Source organism: Eurytemora carolleeae, unplaced genomic scaffold, assembly GCF_000591075.1.
Source record: "Eurytemora carolleeae unplaced genomic scaffold, Eaff_2.0 scaffold787, whole genome shotgun sequence".
In the NCBI taxonomy this organism is placed as follows: Eukaryota; Metazoa; Arthropoda; class Copepoda; order Calanoida; family Temoridae; genus Eurytemora; species Eurytemora carolleeae.
Window position 1 is genome coordinate 115,787 of NW_019396945.1, and position 21,833 is coordinate 137,619.

Genomic DNA, 21,833 nt, shown 5'->3' on the forward strand with positions numbered 1-21,833 from the left:
AATAGAACAAAATCATATAAATTAGAACGGGTTTTAAACAAAAATTTAGAAAGCTTTCCGTCCGCAATGTTTCCTAAATTGTGGAATGAAATTGAAATTGACCTTAAAGAAAGTAAAGCTGCAAAAATATTTAAACATTTATTTTAGCTGTACATCGTGTGAATAAATTTTATATAAAAAAAACTGTAATAACTGAAACTTTATTAGCTTATTTCTGTTTCTGTAACTACCATCATTAACACCCTGTATTTTAATTTATCTCTACATAAAAATCCCTCTGATCTCACCCTAACACAGATCACCTGACAATCTCCTTCCTTCCAAGCAACTCCTTACCTATCCAAAAACATATCTTGATATGTGTAACCAATTATATTCAGTATCGTTAATTAACTACGGGCCAACCACTCAAAACAACCAACCCTGGTTAGGCGGGTCCAAACTGCATAGTAAATTGTGATTGCTTATTTGTAATATCTCATGCTTTGTAGTTGAATAAATATATGAAATATATGAATGAAACTCCTTACTAACCTTAGATTTGAGAAGGATACAGGGATAACCTTTGCAGAGAGAGGAACATAATCCCCGGTCTTTCTCTGACAGTTTATAGGTCCCTCCCATTCCTAGAATATGTACTTTACAGTTTAGAGGTCCCTCCCATTCCTAGAATATGTACTTTACATTTTATAGGTCCCTCCTTTTCCTAGAATATGTACTTTACAGTATATAGGTTCCTCCCATTCCTAGAATATATACGTTGCCGTTTATGTGTTTCACCCATTCCTAGAATATGTACTTTACAGTTTATAGGTCCCTCCCATTCCTAGAATATGTACTTTACAGTTTATAGGTCCCTCCCATTCCTAGAATATGTTCTTTACAGTTTATAGGTCCCTCCCATTCCTAGAATATGTACTTTACTGTTTATAGGTCCCTCCCATTCCTAGAATATATACTTTACTGTTTATAGGTCCCTCCCATTCGTAGAATATGTACTTTACAGTTTATAGGTTCCTCCCATTCCTAGAATATGTACTTTACAGTTTATAGGTTCCTCCCATTCCTAGAATATATACGTTGCCGTTTATATGTTTCTCCCATTCCTAGAATATGTATCTTTGTAGTTTTGAACAAAAATCGTTTACATGAACGAGCTTTAACATTACTAAGGACGACATAAAAACGATTTTTTTTAACTCCAAATTTTGGATCAAAATTAAATGTGGTTCATTAATTTGTATGGCTCTGAACTGGGAGCAGGAATATTTCAGCGTGCATTTGATCTCATTCTACCGATAAAACTAGAAAACTTTTAATTTTGTTTAACTTGACATTTAGACCCATCCAACTACAAGGAATCCCCTAAATGTGCTAAAATTTCAAGTTTTTTAAAATCATCCTAAAAGGAAAACTTTGATTTTCTAATCTCTATATCTTTGTAACTCAATGCCGTAGACCTTAGGTATTTCAAACCATGAATTCCACTAGATGAAAAAAATCTAAGTTTGAAATATCAAAGGTTTACACCATCAGGTGGAAAAATATAGGTATTAGAAAATCAGAGTTTGTTACAAAGACTCAATTCCTTTAAATGGACATCGATTATAAATATCATTTTCGGTTTATTGCATCCCAAAATAGCTGAAACTAAATATTTATAGATTTTGTGGCAAAATGAAAAAATTCTTCGTTTAATTTTCAATTACTACTTTTACGATAAGACATTGAGTTAAAATTGGATGATAATGTTTTTGAAAACGCTCACCTTGCCCTCTACAAGTCGTTTATGTAGAACCTGGTCCACCTCTGCAGGAGAATTATCAGAATTCTGAAATAAATAAAATCTATTCTTAAAGTTTAATTAAGGTTTAGATGAAAAATACCCAAAGTAATTAAATAATGTAAAAGGAGAAAATTGTTTCAAAGACTTATTTTTATATGGAAAAGATTACATTTTTAAATGTAAGGAATTGTTTAGTTTTTAGAACAGGAGGGAACATTAAATCAATGTTAGTTAAAGTAAATGTTAGGAATAGGAAGTTTGATTGTTTATTCCAGGAATCCTAGGGGTGTAATAAAAGTCACTCTTTGACAACATTCTTTTTCAAAAATGTATGTTTATAGGTTTTGTGGGTAAATGTTTATCCATAGATTAAAACAATTCAAAAAGAACACTAGATGTCGTCTTTTCCAGATTTAGGTAAATCTTGAAAATTACGAAATCTAGTGTTCTATCTGTTTTGTTATTAATCTATGTGCTTATCGATGTGAAATTTTTAAAATTAAACCAAAATGGTGTTTTTATGATTAAAATACTTTTGATATTTTTTTGGTTGAAAGATTTGTTTTCGGATTTAGTTTGCGTATCTTTTCTATATCCATAACGGCGTATAGTTAAGATGGTATCGGCAGACTAAAACTCACAATATTATCACTTTGATATCTCTAGAACACAACAATATATCTCTATGGTAGGACTAAAACTCACCATGATATCACTTGGTAGGACTAAAACTCACCATGATATCTCTATGGTAAGACTATACCTCAACATGATATCTCTTTGGTAAGACTAAAACTCACAATGATATCTCTATGGTAAGTTTAAAACTCACTATGATATCTCTATGTTAAGACTAAAACTCACAATGATATCTCTATAGTAAGACTAAAACTCAGCATGATATCTCTTTGGTAATACTAAAACTTGCCATAATATCTCTATGGTAAGGTTAAAACTCAACATGATATCTCTACGTTAAGACTAAAACTCACAATGATATCTCAATGGTAAGGTTAAAACTCACTATGGTATCTCTATGGTAAGACTATAACTCACCATAATATATCTCTTTGGTAGGACTAAAATTCACTATGATATCTCTATGGTAAGGTTAAAACTCAACATGATATCTCTATGTTAAGGTTAAAACTCACTATGATTTCACTATGGTAAGACTATAGCTAACCACAATATTTCTCTATGGTAAGGTTAAAACTCACCAAGATATCTGTATGGTAAGGTTAAAACTTACTATGATATCTCTAAAGGTAAGACTATAACTCACAACAATATATCTCTATGGTAAGACTAAAACTCACCATGATATCTCTATGTCCTGTTGTCTGAAGAGTGGAAAGGTTTTTGCCAACTAGTTCCTCTTTAAACCATCCTAGCTCCTTCTCTGCTCTATGATTGACCCAAACCACCTATATATAAAATCAAACAACTAGTAATAAAATCAAACCAACTATAAAATCAAAATAATAATAAAATCAAACTAAAAATAAAAAATCAAACAGTTTTTTCAAAATTATTACAGCTAAAAATTCAAAGTTATTGTAACAAAAGAACGCATAAAATTAAAGGCATAAAATCAGCAATCCAGTTTTAGAATATGTAGTTTTACTGTTTTAAAAGTTTATTTATGGGACATGTTTAATGTTCAACCGATAATGTATATTTTTTAGTTGTTTATTATACAGATCATCCAATATTTTGATCCATTGTGTATAGTTGAGAATCGAAATCGGACCACATTTCGAAAATCCCATGATAAAGTTTACAGGGTAATTCAGGTACAAAATTGAAATAACAAGGTTTGAGAAAGAATGCAACAGGTCAACGATAATTTTGAATTGCCCCGTATTAACATGTTTAAAGTAACGCTATGCAGGCGCAATATATAAGAATACTTTATAGTAAACATTTTGGCTTTTAAGATTTAAGTACTATCATTAATTTTTGCAAAAAATAAACGGGAAGAAAAATAAAAAAATTTTCTCTTCTTTTTTCAGAAATTAATTTAAGAAGAAAAACTAGATCCGCCAGATTATCGTCCAAAGATTTGAAATAAAAAGAAAATCATTTTTATCTTAGAATTAAACTTATAGTGCTCAGAAAGTTAAAATACTGTAAAATGTATGAAGTAATCGTGTGGCATAACTTATTCCTAACGGTACCCTTTTCCGATTCACAACTGTACCCTTTAAACTTGAAACTTGAAAAAATGAAGACAACCCTTTTCCCCGTATTAAGGGCTGGGCGAAAATTAACGGAAAAATCTGTTAACGAAGGGTAAAAACCGTTAATTTTTGAAATCGTTAACGAACGGATTAGTCGTTTCTGAAAGAAAAAATTAACGGTTTCGCTCTTTTTCTGCTAAAATTGCATGAAATTTGCAAAGTAAAGCAAAAATTTTCTATGTATTTTGATGTTTTTAAATTTCGTCTTCAGTCTCCTTATTTACATGATATGATGAAACTACAACCGTTAACCTTACTTTATGTGAGTTAAGAACATTGTTTAGCAAAAAGTTTAAAGGACGTTTTTTAGCATCGGTAATTTATAACAGTTTTAAAACGTTCATTCGTAAGAGTCAATATTTTAATATTCTATGCACAGATTTGAGAAAAAAATTCGTAAATAAAATATGACCATTTAATCAAATATAATGAAAAAGGTAATTTACTTTATATTACTGGTTACCACATTATTTTCCTTCCTCATCCTTACTCAATCAATTTAAATTTATCCAAATCTAAGATTGAAATCAGAAACAACTTTATTGCCCCGGCTAAAAACATTTTGTATTTGTTGCACTTTTTACACTAAAGTTCCCATATGTATGATTACAGGAGCTATTAAGTATGATATCACAGTTTATGATTTTTAAAATTGATTGATGAGATTAATGTTTCAATGGTACTTTTGATCTGTAATCGCCAATAAAAAGAGAAAGGAATTGATTTCTCGTCACAAAATCTGGTTTTCTCATTCCGTTTTCTTTTTATATTAATGGCTAAAACCTTTGATATTTCAAACTTTGACTTGTGTTAGCAGTATTCGGAGCAGTATCAAAAAACAATGGTTTTCGACATCAGGTTGAAAATAATAAAGATTAGATTTTGTGACGTCAGGAATCAGTTCCTATAGTTATTTTCGATACAAACCTTATCTTCCTTGTCTGTGATTTGAACGATATCTCTGGTTTTATCTAGAGCTTTGTAGAGTATCCTTGTAGTCTGTTGTAGCTGGAGCAACCTGACCGGTCCATGGAGTAGCTGAACCAGCTGGTTGATCCAGTACACTTCATATACACTCTCCAGAACGATCTATAGATTAAGATTTGATAAATGAAATTATTACTTTGTCTTGAGCACCTTTTCTAGCAAAAAATCTGGCTTTTAAAGGTTTCTTTACATGCTACTTCTTCCTTCTAACATCATAAAGCTTAACAATTCAGCTGATTGATCTGTTTTCTTTTATTGATTTTAAAATCGAATTTATTGCTTAAGTTATTACAACAAAGGAAAGGAGTCTTTGCCACAAATTTTCTCATCATTATAGCTTTGCAACCCAATGTCATAGACCTCGGATATTTCAAACTATGCAATATTGCATGCATTCTGTCAAATCAAATAATCTAATCTAAGTTTGCCTTGTCAAAGGTTTAAACCATCAGGTTGCAAAGATGAGAGATGAGAAAATCTGAGTTTGTGACAAATACTTAATTTCCCTTGGGCACAATATCGGTTAAATCAATTTTGACGTTTTTTGGATAAATAATAGCCATCAAACATCAAAAGCCATCTATATATATGCTATAGATATATACTGCTTTGTGTCCAGCTTTCTCGTAAAAATATTACATTTGTATTGCTAATCTGTATGCAAGCTTTTGTAAATTAAAAATAATAACAATAAAAATGTTCGCGGATTATCCTCTTTTCATTGGTGAATTTTCAAGTTTTCGAAATCGAAATATTTATTTAAGCTAGAGAGTATAGCTGACATGGACAAAATGATGTCGACATTTTTTAAGAAAAGGTTCTTGGTTTTCCAAAACATGTAGCAATTAACTGCAATAAACATCAGATACAGAAAAAGTCTAAATCAAAATCAGAGATCACAATTTGCAAAAATATATATAATATAAATGTATCTTGTGTATTAATAAACTACAGAAAAGCTCAGAGACTGTTCTGATTATTTCTAATATATTTTACTGTATCACCTACGCATATACTTTGCTTGTCTGTCTGTTTGTTTGTTTGTGTCCAATAAACGTCAAAACGACTGAACGGATCTTATTAAAATCCGAGCACTGTTTGGTTTTGTTTTTTGTTTTACAAATAGGAACAAATGTTTACAATTAAAATAGAAGATGGGCGCGAAGCGCCGTGAAAACCTAGTATATTGAAGAGATGTTCTAGAAAACTTTTCTTTGATATTTTTTTATATTTTCTCTTCAATCTTGAACAGATTTTAATTATATTTTAGAGAAAAAGTAAATCAACCAGGTTTGGTGGTTTTTCTTTATAAAAGAAGGATAAAAATCAGTTTTCTTCAAAACTAATAATTTTGATTCTGATCAGTGCTGTACCTACAAAGGGCGTATATAGACTCCTTACTGGGCCTCTACCCCCAATTTTTCCCCTCATAAAACTAAAGCCCACACATTTAACTAATTTGTTGGGGCCAGGGGGGGAGGGGAAGGAAATGAGTTTTTTTTCCACAAACCCTAACTTTTTAATCCCAATATCTTTGTAACCCGATGTCGTAGACCTTTTTCAAACTATGAATTCTGTTAGATCAAATAGTCTAAGTTTGTAATATCAAACAAATACATCATCAGATATAGGGATTAGAAAACTATAATTTGTGGCAAAACTCAGTTCCCTTGAATATTAGAATTTTAGTTTCTAACGTTGGATTCTCACACTTATTGAATGCATAGTGCATACGTTCTACAAACTTTAAACTATACTAGATTTAACCCAATTACAAATAAATGTATATATATACATATTTTCGAACATATGTGTGAATTACAGAATTTTTTTTAGATTGGATTTATAAATAAATTAATTGATCTAATAAACAAGATTTTGGAGACATATTAATAAAGATACAGATACAGATACAGATACAGATACAGATACAGATAGTAGAGTAAAAGATATTTTCAAAGAGTATGATAATAAAGAAAACGGAGAATTAATGGTGGATAAATTATAAAATTTTTAATTAGAAATTAGATAGAGAAGGATGCAGGAGAATTTTCATAATAAAGGATAATTGAGGAAAAAGAAGAAATAAGGAGAGGAGGCACGCGTGCCAGGAGGGGGACGAGATGGGGAGGGAAGGGGGTTATATCAAACCAGTTACGTGACGTCACGAATCGATTAGGACGGAGAAATAAGTGGAGAGGAAATGGTGGGGAAAAGAAAATGGAAAAAAATGAAGGTGAAAGGACAATGGAAAAACAAAAATTGAAGTAAAAGGAGAATGGAGGAGAAAGAAAATGGAGGAAAAAGTAGAACGGAGGTGAATAGAAAAAAGAGGAAATGGAGTTTCAAAGCTTAAATGGAGGAGAAATGAGAATAGAAGAGAAAGGAGAAGAGGAGAAATGAGAATTGAGTAGAATAGATGAAAATAGACGATGGAAGAAAAATAAAAATGGTGAAAGAAACTGGAGGAAAAGGGACAATGGAGGAGAAAGGAAATTGTATGAGGAAGAAGAGTAAAGGCAAAAAATGGGGGAAAAGGGATGTAACAAATCTAGATGCTACTTCTCTAACGATTACTTGACTCACAGTCTAATGAAATTCTCTCTAACTAAATCTCTAGCCAAAAATCAAGGCTCTGTATACGTCCGTTCTGCTCAATTAACGATATTCAACTAATTTATTTATAAACAGGTAGAATGAACTGACCGGGCTAGCCCGGCTGGGTCAACATACAAAATAATTAAGATACTAATAATTATGAATACAGATAACAAATTAGAATTGCACATCATGGTAGAATACACTTCAGGGAGAATGGAGGTGCAAGGAAAATATTTGAGATGGAATTTCAAAGCTAAAATGGATCACACAATTTTTTTTATAAAAAATCGTGGCTAAATGGATAAAAGTTGTGTTTGAATTTTGAAAAGAAAAATAGGAAAAGATTTGGGAAAAAGTTGGAAATTACTTTTCACTCGAGCCAGAGCAAGAGTACAATATGGCGGAGGTTAAACAGATTTATTTTTACAAAATCTGTTCAAAAGTTGTATCACACAACGATTTAGATAGACTTTAGAAATGTTGGGTTGATTTGAATAAAAACAAAGAACAATTGAGACTTTAAAAGAACTTAACGGATTAAATAAATAGCAAGAAGTGGTAAAATATTCATATCTTAGCATAATTTCAAGTGACATTCCATGCCAAGAAGACAATGCCCGATTCACAAAGGAACCCTTCTTCTCGATTCACACTGGAACCCTTAGTCTAATCAAGTATGAACATCATAATAAGTGCTTGTAAACCTAAAAACAAGGTTTGATGGGTAATGTTGTGAATAGGGCATTGACATCTTTGCATGGAGGGTCACTTATAATTACGCTTACAGTCCTTTTAAAATTGGTATTTAACCTCCCAAAATCCCAAAATGTTGGTTAAAACACTACCTGATTAATTCCTAGATCTACCCACGATATAACAGCAGTATCATAGTGTTCTAACTTTTGTTTCTCCAGTACACCAACTATCACACAGTCTTCAAAATTTCCGGAATTTCGTAAATATCTAGACAAACAGAAGAAAATTGAGAAAAAGTTTGAGCATTGAGGATTGTGCTTATGATAATCTGTAGGTCTAAGGTATTGTATATCTGAGTTTAGGTTCAGGTTAAAGATAATCTGTAGGTGGTCTAAGGTTCATATACCTGAGTTTAGGTTCAGGTTGAATATTATCTCTAGGTGGTCTAAGGTTTAGTATACCTGATTTTAGATGCAGGTTGGATATTAAATCTAGGTCTAAGGTTTAGTATAACTGAGAATAGATTTAGGTTGGTTATAATCTCTAGATCTATGGTCTAGTATACCTGAGTATAGGTTCAGGTTGGTAATTATCTCCAGGTTTGAGGTCCAGTATGATAAGAGTTTGACCTTTCTCCGTATGGGTTGAAATCACAGAATCATGATCACTGCAGACACAAATATGATTGTCAGGTAATTGAAAGTAGAAAATAAATTTTTTTTTTTTTTTTTTTTTTTTGGGGGGGGGGTCTAATAACTTTACAATTTAGAAGGCCATTTTGATTTTGGGTAAAAATTACAATATGTATTCAGAAACTTTTATTCATTTTTCTAATGCCTTGACTGATAAATTTATCTCCCTAAAACTTGTAAATGATAATCCTAGATGAAGAGCAGCTTGAGCTAGAGCATGAAGCAGCTTCTGAGAAGCTCCTGCTGCAAGTATGTCTGGAAGATGCTGCTGCTGCTCTTGTAATCTAGACCGAGCTGTTTCTCCAACACCCACCATCTAAATAGTAATAATAATAATGATAATATTCATAATAATAATAATAATAATATTCATAATAATAATAATAATTATAATATTCATAATAATATTCACAATAATAATGATAATAATTATGTACAACTACGTTAAAAGGAAGTTCAGGGAATTTTACTTTACCAATGATTCACAAGACCAATTTTGCCTATAAAACATCCAGAGCGCAGCGAGGGATATTTTTATACAAAATTGGTCAAGGAAGCCGTGGTTAATAAAATTTTCAATTTCCCAAATGTTGGTTAAAAGGCAGTAAAACAAGCAACTGCGCAGCATACGCAATACGCAGACCCGTTAACTTTATAAATTAATCTTCAAGTTTCTGGTAAAACATATTTTTTGAAAGAAAACATAAATATTCTGATTAGTTGCTTAATTGAGTTAATTGTCCTCTTCATATTCCACAGTTTCATGGATCTAGTTCACTGTGCGAGTTGAAAATGTTTTTTTTCCTTAATTTGATTTTCTGTAAATAGGTTTCCAATGGTTCAATGAATTGATCTCACTTTATTTCATTGTGGATTTAATTTAAATACTGTCTACTTTTCATTATTATTTTTCATGTTGAAAAAAATTCTTTTTAATTTGAGATTTGATAAATCATTTAACGAATATTGTGAAAAGGTGACGCACAAGGAAAATTATCTACACTCTATGTAATTTAAACTTTTTATTCAACTCAAATTCACGTTAGCAGAATCATTCTTCAAATTTTGTTGAATGATTCAACTAATTTGAATGATTTCTTAGGGTGTACCTCAACCTCACACTAAACCTTTTTTCTTATAACAAGAATTCAAACTTTACTAGTTAACAATCAGAAAAGTTTTAAAAGAATTGAGTCTTAACCACAACCTAGAATTTAGTAATATCCATATCTTTGCAGTCTGGTGGTTTAAACAATTCATCCGGTTACATAGTAGAGATTGGAAGCATTTTTTCATGTTACGTGTAATTTATTTCAGTTTAATGTTTCCTTCAACTTAGTTAGATTTGTTCACGACCTTATTCTTTGGGAGTTTAAAAACATACAATCATATATTATATTCCTTGGGAGTTTAATAACATACATACAATCATATATTATATTCCTTGGGAGTTTAATAATATATATACAATCATATGTTATATTCCTTGGGAGTTTAATAACATATACACAATCATATATTATATTCCTTGGGAGTTTAATAACATATATACAATCATATATTATATTCCTTGGGAGTTTAATAACATATATACAATCATATATTATATTCCTTGGGAGTTTAATAACATATATACAATCATATTGTGGCGGCGTAGTGGCGGAAGACGAGACTTCTGAGGAGTTTTGAACCTAAGATCTAGACGCGGCAAGATGAGCAACTTCCGGCCACGTCACCTATCTATCTATTGATATATTTTTACGTTTCTATAAATTTAAGTATATAAATTTAGTAATAAAGTAATTATTTAAACCAGGCGTTTGTCAAACTGAGCGTAGCTAAAATATTCATATCTCATCTTTGAGAAATCTATCATGCCAGAATGTCGAAAAATTTGAAAAAAATCTATTATTTAACCTTAAAACACAAGTTTAAATAAACCTCCTGTATTACACAGGCACAATTTGATGTATTGCGCATGCTCANAGTCAAGTCAAGTCAAGTCAAGTCAAGTCAAGTCTAGCAATGTAAAAAGTCTGTTTTGACGGAGTCCGAGTAAAAATCATACAGAAATATTGGATAGAACTTAAAATATTTTTTTTTATGTAAATATCAGTTTGAAAACCCTGCGTTGCCCAGGGTACTCATAGTTAATCCCGCCGTTTACCCGCGCGCTTGGTGGTAAATTGTTGTTTTAGCTATTTTCCCCTATACAATTGGACCCACTCAACTTAGAATCTGAAAACTAGGCTGAGAATACTCCCGTGGTTCTTCCGAGTTCCCTAATTCACTAATTAAAGCTTGAGGCAAATTGATACAGGGGTTCATGAGTTATGATCGGACATTCGAAAAAACAGACAAACATAGATTACTACTTTATATGTATAGTTTAACTAATAATATAAATATAAAAACATTATTTATTATTATTACAGGAGTAAAGGGAGATTATCTCTAGGAATGTGTCAGCTAGTGCAACCTACATACAGGGCTTATCATACAGTGTGACCAGGGGCGGACTAAACCAATATTTCAAGGGGGGGGGGGCATATTTTTTGGTCCCCCCATTGCCTCCCTTAAAATTAAACAAAAAGCAGTAAATTTCCAATTTATTTTTTATTATCTGCACATTTCGAGATTTACATATAAAAAATTAAACATTTTTATTGAGATCGATTAAGCATAAGTATATAATCGGAATAAAGTAAATAACTTATTAAGTCGCTCTTTAGTTCATAATTTGAATAGGAATTTAAACTGTTAACCAATTAAAACGAATTTTTCCATAATAAACAATATGGAACATTTTTAACATTTTTGCATATGTTGGTGATTTTCTATTCTTTTTAGAGCGCTTACCAATAATTTAATAAATCCTTTTTATCACGTGCATGTTTAATTAATTTTTACAGTGATAACTAGAAAATTCTGAAATAGGAAGACGACTTTTAAACTCAGATTAGGACTTAAACTAGTTCAATAAACATTAGACATAGCAACTGTACAATGTAAATACTAAATATACCTTATTCACATAAATTGTGCTTTGCTAAGTTCTTAGTAAAAGTATTTGCTTTGTAACAACATCAAAACGCTTAAGTATTGATATAATGTCGTCTTTCTATTCCATTGTTTTCTGGTTATTACAGTATGTGAAACACAATATTAAAAGGTATTTTAGTTCAGGTCATTTATTTGTTGTATCTTTCATCCCTTAATGCTTTTATTTCATATCATGAATTTCCTTAGGAGGAGGAGGGACCCCCTCCTCCAGGAGTTTAGAGGGGGCCCGTGGGTCCAGACCCCCCTCTAGTCCACCCCTGAGTGTGCTAAACATGTTGGTTGGTCAAACCTCAACTTAGAATGGTTCGTAACAAATTTTCTACAAGAATCAGAAAACTCAGGAATAGGAGTCTTGACTTTAAATGGCCTAATAAAAACACAACCATTGTGTAGTGTAATCAGACCCATTTTGTTTGATAAGTGATTAAGTTACTGTCGTTCGTTCTGATGCGTTCTGATAAAAACTAGATCAATTCTGAGCGACCATGTTTTTTATTTCTTTTTTAACATTCGATGATTATTCAAAAATTAAATTTTGTAATCTAATAATATGGAACTGATCAAATATTTAAATTACAGAGGAGAAAAAATATCTGATTCTATTTGGTAAAAGACTATTCTAATTCGTTCTGATTCGGTCTGATTCGTCCTGGTTCGGTCTGATTTGGTCTGATTCGTTCTAATTCGGTCTGATTCGTTCTGATTCGTTCTGATTCGTTTTGATTTGGTCTGATTCGTTCTGATTCGGTCTGATTCGTTCTGATTCGTCCTGATTCGTTCTGATTCGATCTGATTCGGTCTGATTCGTTCTAATTCGTCCTGATTCGGTCTTATTCGTCCTGATTCGTTCTGATTCGTTCTGATTCGGTCTGATTCGTTCTGATTCGTCCTGATTCGTCCTGATTCGTTCTGATTCGATCTGATTCGTCCTTATTCGTTCTGATTCGATCTGATTCGGTCTGATTCGATCTGATTCGATCTGATTCGATCTGATTCGTTCTAATTCGTCCTGATTCGGTTTGATTCGTCCTGATTCATTCTGATTCGATCTGATTCGATCTGATTCGGTCTGATTCGTTCTGATTCGTCCTGATTCGTTCTGATTCGATCTGATTCTATCTGATTCGATCTGATTCGGTCTGATTCGTTCTGATTCGTCCTGATTCGTTCTGATTCGATCTGATTCGTCCTGATTCGTTCTGATTCGATCTGATTCGTCCTGATTCGTTCTGATTCGATCTGATTCGATCTGATTCGGTCTGATTCGTTCTGATTCGTCCTGATTCGGTCTGATTCGTTCTGATTCGGTCTAGGGTTTCCAACGTAATAGATTATTCTCTTACGCGTAATTACGTACATAATTTCTACAATGTAATTTCTCGAAATTTCGTAATGATTACGCGTAATAAGCGAAACTATAACTACGCGTAATTACGGCGTAATTTCGCGTAATTTCTACAGCGTAATTTTGCGAAATTTCGTAATAATTACGCGTAATAAGCGAAACTTCAATTTCGCGAAATTTCTACAAAGTAATTTTGCGAAATTTTGCAATAATTAAATCTATGAAATTTTGAAGGTTTAACTTTTAATTTAAATAAAACAACTAACTTACAAGGAAAACAATGTCACGCAAGTTGAATCAGAAATTTCATCCAATACTATGTTGATGTACTAAAAAGTTTGACAAAGGGCCAACAATTTATTTTTTATCAAAAAATACATAATCTATAAATTTTCAATTTTCGACGACTGGTTAATATTTCAACCTACTTTATCAAGTTTACCTTCCTTGTTTGAAAAAAATGTCAATAAAATCGTCAAAATATGTTTGACATGGTTGTAGCGGGCATATCCTTACACATACTTTCCCGCCATAAATATTTTTGAGAATTAATATGTACTTTATTTATTACGGAATTTTTTCGTATTACGTAATAAACGCATAATTACGCGTAATGCTCCTGTGTAAGTGAAAGAAAGTGTTACGTGTAATTACGCGTAATTACGACTGGAAACCCTAATTCGGTCTGATTCGTTCTGTTTCGGTCTGATTCGTTCCAGGATTCGTTATGATGGGTTCTGATTCGTACTTATTCGTTCTGATTCGGTCTAATTCGGTTTGATTCGTTCTGATTCGTTCCTGGATTCGTTCTGATGCGTTCTGATAAACTAGATCAATTCTACGCGACCATGTTTTTACTTTTTTTGTTATTTCTCAATAATTATTCAAAAATTTAATTTTTGTAATCGAATTATACGGGACTGTTCAAATAATCAAATTACGGAGGATTAAAAAACACAATTCTGATTCAATCTGGTAAAAGACCATTCTGATTCAATCTGGTAAAAGACCATTCTGATTCGTTCTGACAATACTAGATTAATTCTGCTAGCTCGGTTCTGAGTAAGTAACTATAATATTTACCTCTTTTTCAATTATTTAGAAAAAATGTTGTTTTCTGTAATTCAGAATAAAATTGCTGCATATTCACTATAGATTGAGGTTGTTTATTAGACGCGCGATATACAACTGATAAGTTCTGTTGAACCAGAATTGAAGAAAGCCTAATAATAATAATATACCCGTTTTACTTGAATAATCTCACCTTGGAACTTACATATCTATAAAACTGGGAGAAGGGGGAAGAGAGAAGGGGAGAGGGAGAAGGGGGGAGATGGGGGGAAGAAGGGGGAAGAATAAGGGAATGGGAGAATGGGGAATGGCGAATGGGAAAGGAAGATGGGGGAAGTGAGAAAGGAGAATGGGGAAGGGAGAAGGGGAAAGGAAGAAGGGAGAAGTGAGAAAGGAGAAGGGTGAAGGGAGAAGGAGGTATTGTAATTTTTACTGTCGGTTTTTAAAAAGAAAGTTCTATAAAATAGATTGAACCAAAAATTCCGAATTTAGTTTCCCAACCATGGTTTGGTTTGTCGATATTCTCATAAAAATATCGGCTCAGGAGTTTTAACATAGATTCTTTATCCCGTAACAGGGAATTCTTTACAAGGTTTTTATTATTGAACAATTTCACACAGAAGGGAGGTGGGGATATGTTTTTACCCCCGCCCCTCTCTCCCAATTCTGCTCAGTTCACATTATCTTCTCAAAATAATACTTTTTAAAAGGGGATTTAATTGTGTAATTGAACATAGGTATCTACTTTACTTTATATTTCTGTCACAAAATGACAAACCTTGCTTTGTGTATACTGTACATGTGCTGTAGACTGTTATAAAAGAATTAACTCGGGCTCTATTTTAATAGGCATTATTTTTTAATTAACTGATACAAAAACGCATTTTTTATTTCTTAGCCTGGGTTACTTTTAACCCTTTTACATGTTTAAATACCACCGACTTACATATAAAGAAAACCCAAGGAAAAGTTGTGTATAAAGATGAGATCCAATTTATTAATTTATCAACATTCTTCATCCAATTATCCAATTAACTGAGACCTTGATAAAAAAACCTCCATCATTAAAAACTATCTCGAGAAAATGGCGAAGCTTCTAATAATCCAGTTGAAAAAAGTGAATAATCTTGTGTTGGTGGAAAACTAAGTTGACTAATGGAATATTTTGAAAACCTGGTTCTCGATTCAATATTTGATATTTATAAATATGATTTTTAAACGTATTAAAGCATAGGATAATGTTTCTTGAAAGGGGAAAACAGATTAACTGCAAGTCTGCTAACGTTTTAAATACATTTACACTGTTAGAAACAAACGCAAAAACAGTTTGTTCCGAAATATAGAATAACTAAAAGTGTTAAAAAATAATGAGCATTTCGTGAGATTTTGATAACACAATTTATGAAATCTCAATTGCATTTCTAGATGGACTAAATTCAATAATAAATTTAGAAACGATTAAATTATAATGCAAGACTTCAAATAAAGAGGTCGATGCTTTGGGTCTGTCCTAGAGAACGATTTTTGTATTATATTGTATTATTTCAGGGTTAGGGTTGGTTAGGACCATTTCTGGGCCGAGCGTTGCGGTCAGGACAGGCTAGGGGGCCGAGCGCTGCGGCCAGGAAGAACTTCAATTTCACAATTTTCAACAAAATTAGTATATTTTTAGGGTAGGTAAGGTTAAGACACTTTCTGGGCCGAGCGCTGCCGCTTGGACATGCTAGAGAGCCGAGCGCTGCGGCTAGGACAGACTAGAGAGCCGAGCGCTGCGGCTAGGACAGGTTAGGGGGTCGAGCGCCACGACTATGACAGGCTAGGGGGCTGGCGCTGCGGCCACATGACCATTTATCCATGTGTTAAATATGAGATGCATGTACAAAATTGATAAGAGGGGGGGGGGAGGGTCCAAAAATCGTTCTCTAGGAAATTACCCACTATTCCGTATTTTTCTAATTTTTCTATTTTTTTATTATCTTTAAAAAAATTGAGGAAATAAGTCAGACACAATATACAAATACTACTCTCGGTCAATATGAGATGAAAAAATTAAGATTGTTTTTAATAGATTGAAGCTCATCCCTTCTATTTAAAGAGGCCCATGCTCGATTTACATCGGTACCCTATACCATTATAGTTTCAGTAGAAGTAAATATTTCCATTTAATGATGGCGCCGATTGAAGGATTCATAACTCTGATTGGATAATGAGATAGATAGAAAGATAGATGTTACCGCCATACTGTTTCTATTGGTTCAGAATAGACACCAAACGTATGGCTGAACCCTGATTGGATCAGGCGCTAATGGGCTCGGCATACAGTAGTGAATGAGCTAAATAGAAAGATAGATGTAACCGCCATGCAATTTCTATTGGTTCAGAATAGACACCAAACAAATGGCTGAACCCTGAATGGAAAAGGCGCTGATGGACTCGGCATACACACAAGCCTCAAAAGAGTGAAACAATAATATGGAAGATATCGACGTATTTTAGCTTCAAAAATGTTTAATTCTGATAATCTTTCCAATATGTTTATGCAGTAGAAACCCGCAAAACACTGTTTTACAAAACCCACAGTTGTAAGTAATCATTTTTCAAAACAAGAAAATGGACATATAATTCATACTTAAATATATATTATTTATATATATAATTCAGACAAAGCTATTAAAGGTATTGTTGTGAAACAGACATTCCACTCTGAAAATGAAAGGTCACTTAAAATTTAGCATGATTAAATCAAAGTTTAAAGTTTCCACTAAAGAGTTTTATACATAAGTTCCTATCTCAGGTTGCCATGGCTTGATGGTAAATCTGCTGGAATTAATGTAACTACGCAACATTTCTTTGATAGTACAACTTCGTGAAATCACTGAATTTTTAATTTTACTATTTTTAGATTTTTGGAAATAATTAATTATGAATATGAAAGTTTTCTAATTACAAAGATAGATAATTAAATAGATTCTCATTTCTCAGCATAGTTTATTTTGGGCTCTCCTATAAACGATATATTTCAAGAAATTCTAAACAAAGCTAATGAAGGAAATACAAAAGTGGTTTCTATGTGGTACCTTCAGAAATCGGCAATGCCACGGTAAATTAGAGGTTCTTGTTAAAAGTCCCGTGAGACTTAGCTTTACACCCCATTTTACCCATTAAATGTAGATTTGTCGTAACCACCGGGCAGCCGTAGAACATTTGAATTTCCGAGTCAGGTCAACCTTTCCGGTCCCAGAGTGTATACTGTACCTAGCTCTATGAACAGGACTAGCCGAGGACATTTCATAGATTGGACATTTCATAGATCGGAAATTTCATAGATCGGACATTTCATAGATCGGACATTTCATAGATGGGACATTTCATAGATGGAACATTTCATAGATCGGACATTTCATAGATAGGACATTTCATAGATCGGATATTTCATGGATGGACATTTCATAGATGGACATTTCATAGCTCGGACATTTCATAGATCGGACATTTCATAGATGGACATTTCTAAAGTTTATGAATTTTATCAAATTTCTTTCAGAGAAAAATTTCATAATTTCAGGAGTTTGTCTCGTCAGGAGTTTGTCTCGTCAGGAGTTTATCTTTCAGCAGTTTGTCTTTCCGGAGTTTGTCTTTCAGGAGTTTGTCTTTCAGGAGTTTGTCACGGCACCGGACATTTCATAGATCAGACATTTCATAGATCGGACATTTCATAGATCGGACATTTCATAGATGGACATTTCAAAGATGGACATTTCATAGATCGGACATTTCATAGATCAGACATTTCATAGCTCGGACATTTCATAGATCGGACATTTCATAGATGGACATTTCATAGATGGACATTTCATAGATCGGACATTTCATAGATCGGACATTTCATAGATCGGACATTTCATAGATGGACATTTCATAGATCGGACATTTCATAGATCGAACACTTCATGGATCCCTAAGTTAAATGATTTGACTGATTTCAATCAAGCAACATTTATGGTTTAATATGCACGATAAACCTTCTACCCTCCTCATTTAACACACATTTTAAAGAAACTCTGAAATTTTGATAGATCTCTTAACTATCAAATTGACATTCTGAATACAGGCTCAAATTAGAAGATCTTCCCTCATATGCACTTCTTAAGATATAGAATAACCTACCACTTGATGTAAAAAGAAGTGCCTCGTTATGCATATTTTAAAAAGTTTATCAGAAATGTTATCTGACGCCATACATCTCATAATGGAATAAACCCTCTTGTTATTCTTGTAAAAAATTAATGGTACATTTGTATACATGCTTAATCTTATTCTGCTATACGTACTAAACTTCAAAACTTAAAAATCAATTATTTTGTTATGCTGCTCCTCGGTCTCTCTAAATTTAAAAACTAATTCCTGAGTTATTGTAAACCTTCAAAGACTAGTAATATTGTATACGTTTTAATATTAATTAGGTGGGAATAATATACAAAACAGCAAAAAGCTAATCTCCACCTAATTGCTATAATACATACTGATACATATAGTAAACAATATAAAAATAGTTACAGATTTTTTGCTTGTAACATTTTAACTTATATGTGTATTTTTAGCCATTAACTATATCTTATCTTATCTTATCTTATTTATTCGAGCCAAAGCTTATACTTATACTTAGAGTGGAATTCAAACAATCCCTTGGTATGAATTTTGTCAGTCCCTTCAAGCCTGAAAGAGAGTTCAAAGTGTACAATTCGAGTAAATTCCACTCTATGTATAATCTGTAAATTCGAGTAAATTCCACTCTATGTATAATCTGTTCTCAATGATTCGAGCAATTTGAGTTAATTATGTTTACTTATAATTTAGTTAAATCTATATAATAAAGCTCCTCGCTCATATGTATATATTTGTATATTTGTGTATATATTTATTATATATGCTAGCTATATCTGGCCAAACGGCTGGACCGAATGGGCTTAATATTTTTGAGAAAAACCCATCATAGGTATCATAGGCTAAAAAAATAAGATTTTTTTACTTTGAAATAAATTTTTTTATTTTTTCAAAAATCGATTTTTTTCTTCAAATTTGATTTTTTTTAATTCCACGGGCACCGCCTGACACTCCAACTAGTAATAGATAAAATAGAACAATTTTGTGTTATCAAATAATAGAAATTCAAAGCTTTTTTTGCTCCTAATAACTCTTCAAAAAGTAAATAATTACTAGATTTACTTCATTTGTAAGTACTTACTAGATTTTATGTTAGACTGAAATCTAAACTGTTTTCAGGATTATTAAAGAATAAAAAAAGCTTTGAATTTTCTATTATTTGATTAAATAAAGGAATTGAGTATCTGCCACAAACACAAATGGTCTAGTCCCTACAGCTTTGCAACCTGATGGAGTAAACCTTTGATATTAAAAATTAAAACCATAAGAACTTCTTTACTTAACGTGGAGCTAAGAAAGGTAAGAGAAAAAAGATACATCAGAAGAAAGAAGGAAATATAAGAATGAAAATGCGAAACAGAAAAAAGAGAAGGTTTTCTTAAATTAAAAAAATATGTTTTGCAAAACATGTTCAGATCCCCCTAGTCTAGAGTGTGAACATCCTATGATAAATAAGAATAGATTGCACATGTCGTCTTCACCATACCGGAGGGTTACAGTTGAAATTGAAAACGGCATTTTAGCTATGGTACTAGCTATTGACATACAGTACATTGGATATAAAGGTTTGCGGAAAGTTTATTTGTACTCTGTACAAATTTATGGGGTTTTGTTTACAAATATTGCAGACATACTAGTTGAAATTTGAATTTCAAAGGATTAGAACGAAGATTAGTTGCTGCTTGCTACCGATATGTGAGTGATAATGATGACAATCAGACTCCCCTTACACACAAAGAACACATTAAAGTTGGAAGACTTTTCAAACTATTACATCTCTTGGGATAATGGCGATAATGGCGAATTCTATGTGTAAACAATCAACTTGTGGACTGTGGACAGTGAAAATCTCGGTATGATTACCATTTTATTTTAGTTTATTAAATTAACGAAGTTGATTCTGTCCTAGTATACAATTTAGAATTCTATGTGTCAACAATCAACATGTGGACAGTGAAAATCTCGGTATGATTACCATTTTATTTTATTTTATTAAATTAACTAAGTTGATTCTGTCCTAGTATACAATTTTTGGACCCACCCCCTCTCCCCCTCCCCCCCCTATCAATTTTGTCCACGACCACCTTTTTTTTAGCAAAATTTATCTAGGGTGAACATGTTCAGATCCCCCATTAGTCTAGAGTGTGAAAATGTTCTGATCCCCCTAGTCTGTGTGGCTAGGTAATTCTGCTTATCAAATAATGCAAAGTTGATTTACATGTTTCTGCTTTTGGGATAAAATCCCTTCTTAGTTTGAAGAGTGTTAGGTTTTGACATATTTGATTAATGAATGAAAAAACTGCTTGAAGATGCATCAAACTTTATCAAAAGCAGTGATAACAATACAGGTTGAAAAATCTAGGAGCTGAAAACTTGTGTTAAGCTTATTATCAAATACGCAAATTAAAATGTTTATTTTAAGGAAACGGTTCTTAATACCTAGAGCAGAGAATTATAATAAATTTTTTAAATTTTTTTTTTTAAATTTAAAAGTTTCGTCAAAAATTCTTTTATTTTAAACATTTGTTTTTCTTATACTTAGCCAAATTTTGACCTAAAGAGACCGTTCGTTTTCCCTTGATAATTTTCTCTTAAGATAAGAAAATTGTCATAATTTTATACAAGCAAGCTTTTTCAAAATATAGTTTTGAAATATTTGAACCATAAGTTCAACGCGTTTGAGTTGTGCCTTTTAAAAGTCCCAAAACCTGAAAAGTAATTTCTCCTCACTAATTTGTCCAAATCTTGTGAATTATCTATAGTTGGTTTCAGTGTAAAAGAAAAGTTTTCTGATAATCCATTACAAATTAGGATTAGGATACATTAACGTTTGTATGAACAAGGTTGGGAAAGCATGATTAGGTAAAAAACTTTTGACAGCCTGCGATCCATCCGTGGATAAGTTAAAAAACACAAATCTTTGTTTGTTTGTTTGTTTGTTTGTTTGTCTGTTAATAACTCAGGAACCCCTAGACCGATTTGTGGGTAACCTTGTATAGTTTATATCACTCTCCACTATATCCTCTGTCCGTGTATAACTGCAGATTACCGCAAAACACACCGTAAACTTAGTTAAGGGTGATATATCATACAAATTATCCAATATATTCATCATTTATATTAGTCTAAAGCAAACTTACATTAAACAATATAAAAGTTTACAAACTAATACTCTTTTATCTGAA

The 21,833-nt window shown here is 32.2% G+C and overlaps 1 protein-coding gene across 7 annotated transcripts in view; it reads right to left on the reverse strand.

The window, feature by feature from the left end:
- Positions 1 to 21,833, reverse strand: part of LOC111710381 (high affinity cAMP-specific and IBMX-insensitive 3',5'-cyclic phosphodiesterase 8A) — a 67,150-nt gene that overhangs the window by 20,640 nt on the left and 24,677 nt on the right. For 6 of the 7 annotated variants that reach the window (XM_023484456.1, XM_023484453.1, XM_023484452.1 and 3 more), the window contains 7 exons: positions 9,173 to 9,321; positions 8,879 to 8,980; positions 8,463 to 8,580; positions 4,957 to 5,118; positions 3,106 to 3,213; positions 1,769 to 1,831; positions 535 to 626 (listed from right to left, as the gene is read on the reverse strand). In XM_023484456.1, the coding sequence (XP_023340224.1) occupies positions 535 to 626; positions 1,769 to 1,831; positions 3,106 to 3,213; positions 4,957 to 5,118; positions 8,463 to 8,580; positions 8,879 to 8,980; positions 9,173 to 9,321 (794 nt within the window). Of the gene's footprint in view, positions 1 to 534; positions 627 to 1,768; positions 1,832 to 3,105; positions 3,214 to 4,956; positions 5,119 to 8,462; positions 8,581 to 8,878; positions 8,981 to 9,172; positions 9,322 to 14,496; positions 14,583 to 21,833 lie in introns of those variants that run through there. The other variant, XM_023484459.1, reaches the window with a different exon arrangement.